Source organism: Ceratotherium simum, chromosome 1, assembly GCF_057802395.1.
Source record: "Ceratotherium simum simum isolate JZ-2026a chromosome 1, ASM5780239v1, whole genome shotgun sequence".
Lineage (NCBI taxonomy): Eukaryota > Metazoa > Chordata > Mammalia > Perissodactyla > Rhinocerotidae > Ceratotherium > Ceratotherium simum.
The window spans coordinates 80,736,460-80,745,454 of NC_141900.1; the positions used below are offsets into that span (position 1 = coordinate 80,736,460).

The 8,995-nt window shown below is 40.6% G+C and overlaps 1 protein-coding gene across 1 annotated transcript in view; it reads right to left on the bottom strand.

Moving 5' to 3' along the window:
- The window catches only part of SLC13A1 (solute carrier family 13 member 1), an 85,079-nt gene extending 76,551 nt beyond the window's left edge, over positions 1-8,528 (bottom strand). Inside the window, exon 1 of the mRNA XM_004418744.3 lies at positions 8,360-8,528. Within this exon, the coding sequence (XP_004418801.1) occupies positions 8,360-8,458 (99 nt within the window). The 5' untranslated portion in view covers positions 8,459-8,528. The remainder of the gene's footprint in view (positions 1-8,359) is intronic.
- Positions 8,529-8,995: the final 467 nt, after the last annotated feature.

An 8,995-nucleotide genomic window follows, 5' to 3' on the forward strand; every position in this document is an offset into this window, starting at 1 on the left:
TGTATGTGGGGCGCGGCCTCAGCATGGCCGGAGAAGCAGTGCGTCTGTGCGCGCCCGGGATCCGAACCCGGGCAGCCTGCATCGGAGCGCACGCACTTAACCGCTAAGCCACGGGCCCGGCCCTACAATTGCTTTTATTCATACATCTTGATCCCTATATAAAACACTCAATCACTATCCTAGGCATAAAATTCTTTAGCATAGGAACCTCTTTTCTTTGCCTTGTTCTCTTTTCTGTTTTCCCTCTTACTTTCCTGGCACTGGATATCTTGACCCTCATCCCAGTGAGTGAATGTCTCCCCATTTTTCCCGGAGCTCTCATCTCTCTTGCTAACAAGCTGGAATTGGAACTAAAACTTTTACCTGCATAGGCTACTTCCCCATAGCTGACATTCTCTCATTTCCCCAGGCCCCGTTTAACAATATCATAGTCATATCCTGTCTTAACCACCTCAACTAAGTGTAGCCAGGGCGCTTGCTGCAGAGGAAGAAAAGGCAAAAGAAGCTATGACTAGGCAGTTTGGATAATGGCTCCCCCCACCCAGAGTTCCGACTGTCCAATTATCTTGGGAAATGTGGTTGATTATATTTAAAAATCACCTTGGTTCTCTTTTAAATTATAGTTCCAGATGGAATCGAAATATAAATTAGGCTTTAAAATACATTTTTTCACCCCTTCTCTCCCTTTTTTAATGACATACTGACTGATATTAGGGAGTAATTTGGCTGATGAATTAGTACATATGTGGGTATGATCTCTCAGCTCAGCTTGAGAAAAGTAAGACCAATCACAGGCCTCACTCACTGCAATTGATTTTCTAAAGAGAACGCAAAGCAATTAAAAAAGGAGAAAAATCATGCATTCTAAATCTGTGTGCTACAAGAAAAACACTATTATTACTTGACAGAGCCTGTAAAGGGCTTCACATGGTTTGGGATACACCTTCCCCTGCTGCTGCAGTGATTTCTCAAGGCTCAATCCATATTAATTGCAAAGCTTAAAACGATTAGAAATATCCTTATCTTGGAAGATGGAGAGTAAGAAGGAGCTAGACTACAAAGTCAAGGAAAAATAATTAGCATTTCTTGTTAGTTTTTAGCCCAAATGGATAGCAGGGAAAGGCAATTGGTAGCTCCACTATGCCAATTACTGGGGAATTTTTAACTCCTTCTTTCCATTTAACCTTTGCAACTAATTAGCGTTGGAGATATACTGTGTTTATACCCCATGCTCACAGTGGAACTGGAAATAGCCATAGAGATCATCTAGTTCTCCAACCTGACTCTGCCTTAGGGGGTGATCAAAATGCATTCCATGGATTGGCTGTTTCACGATCCTGAGGAGTTTGTTAAGTGTGCAGCATCCTGGACTTCACACCCAGAGGTTGTGACTTTAAACACGTACCTCACGTGAATCTGGAGCAGCCAATCCACAGATAATATTTAAAACTCTTTTGAGAGTCTTGTTCATTTCACAGATGAAGAAACGGGCTGGTGGGAAGCATGACAGAATCACTTGGGGAGATTTTCAGAAGATGCTAGATAAGTCAGGATAGCCGAGGCTACGCTGTGGCAAAACTCTCTAAATCTCAGGAGCTTTAAACAACCAAAGTTTTACTTTTGCTCACACTTTTTTCCATCACGGGTCACGGTTACTCTGCAGTCCAGGCAGAGGGAGACCTTATCTCAACTTGTGATTTTGGAATTGCAAATGCAGGAATGATGGAGAAAAGCAAACAGTGTCCAAGCCTCTATAGATCTGATATAAATACCATTAAAGAATCACTGTCATCGATGGGCTTGTGAGTTAGACATACTTGTGTTTAAGTCTTCCTGCTCCCTTTGTAGACTGTGTGACTTGGGGCCAATTGCTTAATGTCTTTGAGTCTCTGTTTGCTCATCTGTAAAATAGGGATAATATTGACTATTTCTAATGATTTTTATGAGGCTTACGGAGGACATTCACATTTATTATTGTTACCAAACAAGGCATAAAAATGTATCATGGAAGGAAAAGAATTCCTTTGTGGAAGACACCCTCCTGTTACACCAACATTCTTGTTCTGTCCCTTAGTCACTCTCTTCACTCTACTTGAAATTCCTTCCTTTCCTCACTTTCTTTCTCCTGCATCCTATCCTTCCTACAAGATCTGGCTCGTCTCTCATCCTTCTGCCATGAGAGATCATCAATCCACCCATTCAGCATAGTTATCAACTTATCTACTATGTGACTGGCACTGTGTTTGGTGCCGGAGGAAACAGAAATGAAACAAAATGTTCCAGGTTCCTGAGGTATTTACAGTCTAGAGGGGGAGACAAAGATAAAAGTGAAATGGAAAACATAATACAATGGAGGGCCATGTATCCACGATACAATGAGCACATCGAAGATGATTTAGTCTGTATCACAGCCTGACCTATCTTTTCCAAGGACAGGGCAAGAGGAGAGGGCATTCCAGAAAGAGGACACAACATGTGCAAAGTCGGAGAGGCAAGAATAGTCATGGGTATTCTAGGAACTGCAAATAGTGAAATATTGCTAATGTGGAAAATGTGAATGTGGGAGAAAGCTATTGGGGGCTTTGCGGTGGGTGGTTAGGACAAATAAATGGCAAAATCTTAAAGACCTTAAATATTCATTGGTGTCTACGTGCTTGGTTTAGATTTTTTTTTTCCTGGTATGCGAAAGGGAACCACTGAGGAACTTTGACCAGGGGTGTAATAGGAACATGCTGACATTTTAAAAATAGTACTCTGGCAGGAGACTTTGGGGGAAAGAGTGTGAAAAAAAGAAAAAATGTGTGGGGGGAAAAAATGAAAGAAAGAGATGAAGACAGCCTCAAGGAAAGCAGTGCCAGCAGGAATGGAGATGGGGAAGCAGATGGCGGGGGGCGGGGAGGCAAATTTAGGAGGTAAAGCAACATAGATTGAGTGATAGTTGCTTGGGAATATCTGAGCATCTGAGATGACACACAGGTTTCAGGCCTGGAAACAGGATGGAGGGTAGCAGATTCTCTGAGATAAAATAGATGGAGCGGCAGGTTGTGGACAAGTGGAATTGCGTGTGGTGGGGGAATGGAGGGGCTGGAGGAGGATGCATCCCAAGAGGTTTATCCATGTCTATATCACAAACGATTTGTTGAAATCATTTGGCATGTATCTCTATACAACCTTATTTTGTAATTAATGTTTGCCCTAGTATATATTGACTTTCCAGCAATTGTGCAGCTACTGGAAAGCAGAAACATCAATTTCAACTTCTACTGATATCCCACAGTTCACTTGGCACAACACTTGGGGCTTTGCAAGTTCTCATAAAATTTTCCTGAAATAAAGACCTCTCAAATTTGGATTTCCTGATTTTGCTTATCTGCCACATTACTATTAGCATGACTTCTCATTTTTCTTGCCCTCCATCATTTTGATGCTCTTTTGTGTCTAAAATGTTCACTTTCTTGGAGTTTTTAGTATTTTCTTCCTTATCTTAAATCCCTACAATTTTTTTTGGGGGGGGGGGTGAGAAAGATTAGCCCTGAGCTAAGGTCTGTTGCCAATCCTCCTCTTTTTGGCTGAGGAAGATTGGCTCTGGGCTAACACCTGTGCTCATCTTCCTCTACTTTATATGTGGGATGCCTGCCACAGCATGATTTGATAAGCGATGCATAGGTCTGTGCCCAGGATCCAAACCTGCGAACGCAGGGCCACCGAAGCAGAGCACGCAAACTTAAGCACTATGCCACTGGGCTGGCACCCCTACAATATTTTAAACCAACATTTAAAACCATATCAATTGTTTTTATTAATATGTTTGATTATTTGAATTGGCCCTTTAAAAGTTCTTTATGTTTTCTTGGAATATCTCTCCTCTCTCTTTTTTCACTGTAGTCTTTTTAAATTCTCTCCCATTCATTTTTATTTTCTTTGTCAGACTTTTCTCCTTCCAGTAGGTCCTTTATTCCTTTAAAGTTTACATTTCTTTGAAACATTATATGTCTCCCATCTATTTAGTTTATTTAGATTTAGAACCATAAGTCTCTCATTATGTATCTTTTATTTATTACAATTTCTATTCTAACTTTGAAATTCAAAGTGTATAAAATGAGTATATTGTGAAGGAGACATAGGCAGCACACGACAGCTGCCAAAATAAAGCCGGCCCTTAAAGCTATATTTCCTCCCTCCCTAGCCTGTGCCGTTCTGGTGCACTAATGCTATGCTGTGTTGACTCTCAGTCTCTTCTCTTTTCAAGTCTTTCTTGATGTAAAATATTTCCTAGAGAAATCCAGAGGTACCTGAGTGAAAATTGAAATCTGGTCTTGGTTTTACAACCAATCACCTAGGGAATGCAACTCAATATCCGTGTGGCTGTTTCTCTGTCTCTTTTTCTCAAAAAGGGGGTCCTAAGTAATGGATAAACTAGATGGAATGAGACATATCTGGAAGAAATGCACTCTCCAATTTAAGAAATTTCCTCTCCAAAATGAGACAAATTCAGTGCAATCATTAATTTCATTCAAATATTTACGTAAATAGCAATTACATTTCAGGCTTGTTTTATTGATCACTAACTACTAACTTGGGAAGGGCTAAGACTATCTTTATGTCCATGTGACAATTAAAAAGACAGCATTGCTGATGATTCAATATAAAGCAATAAGAAAATAGTATTCCATTAGCAAAGCAACATTTACACCAATTTATTAGGAATATACTTATTACCACTGTGGAAGCTATAAAGACACAGATATTCAGTTGTGGTTGAGATCACTAGCTCTAGAGTCAGACAGATGTTGATTGGAAACATCTGTACTGCCACATTTTGGCAAACTATTTACTTGTTTCTGTCTCTGTTCCTAATCTGCAAAATAGGACTAAAAATAACATCTAACTCATAAGGACTAAATTTGAGCTTCTGTTCGACTTATGCTCGTGGGCTTCTGGGGTGAGTCATATTCTCCTTTGCTTTAAAATATCATTTCTGTGAAAACATTGAGAAACACAGTCCTAAGACTCTTCTGACCAGAAGACATTAAGATGCCAACCTAACACCATGACTCATGATGAGCATTTGGGCACAGATATGAAGGGAAGGGGCACTATATCTTGACAAGCTGACATGACCAGCCTGTAGCTGGGACTCTGGGCCATTCAGCAAATGACACACATAAAAGAAAACTGCTACTTCAGTTCTCATAGGCCCATCCCCAGTGGTTAGAATAACTGCAATTTTCTACCTTAACGACTGAGTAGCATGAGGTCAATTGAGGAAATGGCTAAGATACATCTATTCTGTGGTTTGACCTGTCTAAAACATTATCACAAAGAGAAATGCCTGAGTTGTCGATAAATGATTACCAAGCCACGCTTTATGTAACTCTTCAAAATAGAGGATAAATCTTCAAAAATACAAAATATAGAAAAGACTAAAACAAAACCACTGCTAAAGCCTGAATTTTGAGTTCTGACAGAACTCAAGTTCAAATCCAGTTTCTACAGCTTCTATGCGGACTTTGTTGAATCGTGTCTTTGAGAATCAATTTCCTCAAATGTAAAACGAGAGTGATAGCACATATTTGATTGTCTTATTGGTTTGTAATGAAGGTTAAATAAGATAAGTTGGGTAAAGCAGCTGGCAGAATGCCTGGAACAGAAGCATGCTCTGCAAAGCGAATTCCTTCCTCTTCCCTTTGAATCTTACATTGAAAAACCACTAAGGTCTCATCATTGATGCCACATTTTTGACTTGAGATGGAATTAAGGTAAGGGTTAAGGCCAGTACATAGAAACAACTCAATAACCATTAGGAAAATAAAAAAAAAAATCAGTCAATAATTCATTGTTTGTTGGTTCTACATCATGTAGATTTATTGTGTTTTTATAAAGCAAAATTGACTTTTTCTTTTGCTTGAATTCTTTAGCTGTTCTATTACTGTGTGTTTAGAAACATAGGGTTCTCCAGTTAAACTGAAAGTTAACAATAAACTGATTTGCATCCATGTCAAAGTAAGCCTCTACTCAAATTTTATGCCCTCCAAAGGCCCATATGCTCTGAAAAAATGTTCTGCTTTCATTGTAAGTAACAGTTAAAATAATATTCTTTGAGTTTAATTAGCAGTTGATTGAATGATTAAATATGCGTTTAAAGTAACCAAAAAAAAAAGAATGATGTTACTGTACTAGGAAAAAATCTGATTACCGTTGAGTTTCAACAGATGAGTTGATCAGAAGGAAAGGAAAGAGGAACACAGGTCAGCAAATGCAACCTGATGCTAGGTCCCTGGTTTCCCTACAGACCTAATGTACTCTTGTCATGGCACCTTGGGAAAAAATTAATGACTGCGTTTCTTAGCAAGAATACACTTTCTGGTTAATGAATCATGCACTGAAACCATTGCTTTTTATTTATTTACTTGTTTTCTCTTTCAAAGGGTTTATTATATTCACTTTCTCTGAAAATTATGGAAGATAATCAAAGTGCCGTGCATTTATGTTGAAAGAGCAGTATAGATGATACACAGTCATAGCCTAAGTTTGTCTTGACTAATTTCTTACTTTCTCTGCCATAAGTGAGGACTTATGCTGAGACTAACCCAGAAATGTTAAAACATACCAGGGGGCCAGGTGTGAACCAGGAAGTGTTTATGGTAGGATTCAGCTGGGTCTAAGGGACTTGCAGGACAAGGGGAGTTGGAAAGAGAAGGCCATCACGCATGATAGATGGAGCAACAGGTCTTCAAAGGGGGATGGGGGTGGGCATTCAGATTAGAGCCCTGTGTCTATGGCTCAAATTTGTCATCTAGTGATTGCCAGAGACTCATAAAGGAGTGCTCAAAAGTAGCTGCAGTGGGGGTGGGGGGTGGGGGGGGGAAGGGAGTAGAGGGGATGATTAGTCAGACAGAATTTGAAAAACAAAACCAACCAAACCAAGAACAATGGACTGTGCCTGTGTTTTCACTAGAAATTCTGTGAGACTTTGGGGACTCAGAACAATGGTTGACCAAAAGGGTGGGGAGTCCTTCCCTCCCTCCATGGAGTACTATGAGGCCTCAGTGCAAGGAGAGGCCCAGCCTGGGAGAGGAGACTCCTCCTCTTGTAGGAGACAACCCGCAGCTGCGGGCAGCAGAGGCCGGTAGTCCCTTCACCAGCTTTGCAAGTAGAGGAGATGTTGGCAGAGTCCAAAGGGACTTTTCATTAGCTCACATGAATTTCCCTCAGAGATTCCCAGATCAGTGGCTTACTTCTGAAGGAGGCCGGAGGACCCATCATTTTATAATTTCTGGGATTCTGTTTCAACCCAGATGGTACAACCTTGATTAATACTTGTTAGGGAAGATCATCAGAAAGGTTCTCTTCTACTCAGAGACAAGGCATCATGGGGTGGTGAGAACTGCACCAGCTGTGGAGTCAACACATTTGGGGAGACTCACACTGCCCCACTTACTGTGTGCCAGCTGCTGCTCCAAGTCAGAGCTTGAGGTGTGCTTACTCATTTAATCCTCACAAAGCCCATTACTATCCCAACCTTACTAAGAGAAAACAGAAGCACAGAGAGGTTAAGTGACTTGCCCAGGTCACACAGATTCTAAGTGGTAAATCTGGGACCTAAAGCAGAGAGCCTGGCTCCAGTGCCTGTCCTCTTACCAGCAAGTGACACTCATCATGCCTGGCACAGAGACGGTGCTCACTAAATGTTAGCTGAATTAAATCATTTTGCCAAGGGATTAAAAATGCATTGAATTTATCATTCTACTTAATAGACTGACTACACTTAAAAGCAAACAGAAAAATGCTTCAACCTACACCAAAATGAAATAAAATCTGGAATGATCAGAACATGGTACAATAATTTGTTAGATTTTCTGATTAACCAAAGAAAATTACTTTATGCTTTCAATGTCTTCTTATCCCATAAGGAAACTAAACTTCCAGGAGGTTCTGTGAGCCACACCAAGCTGTAGAGCTGACAAGTAAATTAGTCTGTGCTCAACCCTGGAACTCCCCATTGTTCTTCCAGCTCTTGCCCCAGTGCCACATAGGCTCAGGGGAAAGGAGTGATAACTTGAATGACAAGATCTCAAAAGTTGTGCTTCTTTTGTTCTTCCTCTCATCTAGCTGACAGGCAAAGAACAATTCTGATTGAATATACTGTTTAACTATTCTAGTTAATCATACTGAGAATCAACCAACATTAACCACTAAAAAGGGGGAAAATGGACCAAACACAATGTCTAACCATCCTGACTTCAAGCCCAAAAGAATCACCATCTATTTAGCTCTGAGCCAGGCAATTACACTGCAACAGTAAAGGATAATTAAATAAATCAAGAAATCCACCAGCCTGTTCTCTGGGTTCACTCACCTTGGTGCGGAGGATGATAGGCAGGGGCAGTAAAATCAACAGAGTGAAAACTACGAGGAGAAGCCTGCGATAAACCAAAATATAACTGAAGAGTTTCATTGTCCTGAGCAGGTGCCTTCAGCAGTGTTCTCCTCAAAATAAGGCAGATGTTAAATAACCAACCTGGATTAATATTTCTCCAGCTCATGATCTTCATTCACTGCCCTAGACTGACCAAAGTGAGTTAAAATTAAACCTCGATCTTCATTGTTTTACTGTCACAATTAACATGGAGAGATAAGACCAAGAGTGCTTTCGAGAAATCAAAGACCATTCGCTCGTATGGCTTTTGAAAGATAAAGCTGTTCTTTCCTTATTTTCTTAGCTCACTTTACCTGGAATATAAACCGGCCGAGTTTAAGAGAAGGGAAAATCTTGAGGTTGGTTGAATTTGCCCCGCAATGAGGCCTCTCCGCCCCTTTTGATGTCCTCTGACAGCCAGGCTGCCTAACTGGAATAACAATAGCAGGAATTTCAGTGCAAGGCAGCGTGAAAGGGAAAGTTTTTGGTACAGATGGATTTGGGGGGTGCTTCTCAGATGATATGTTGAGGCAGGTTTCTACACTGCCTATGAGAAGTTTGGCTCAGTGAGGAGCT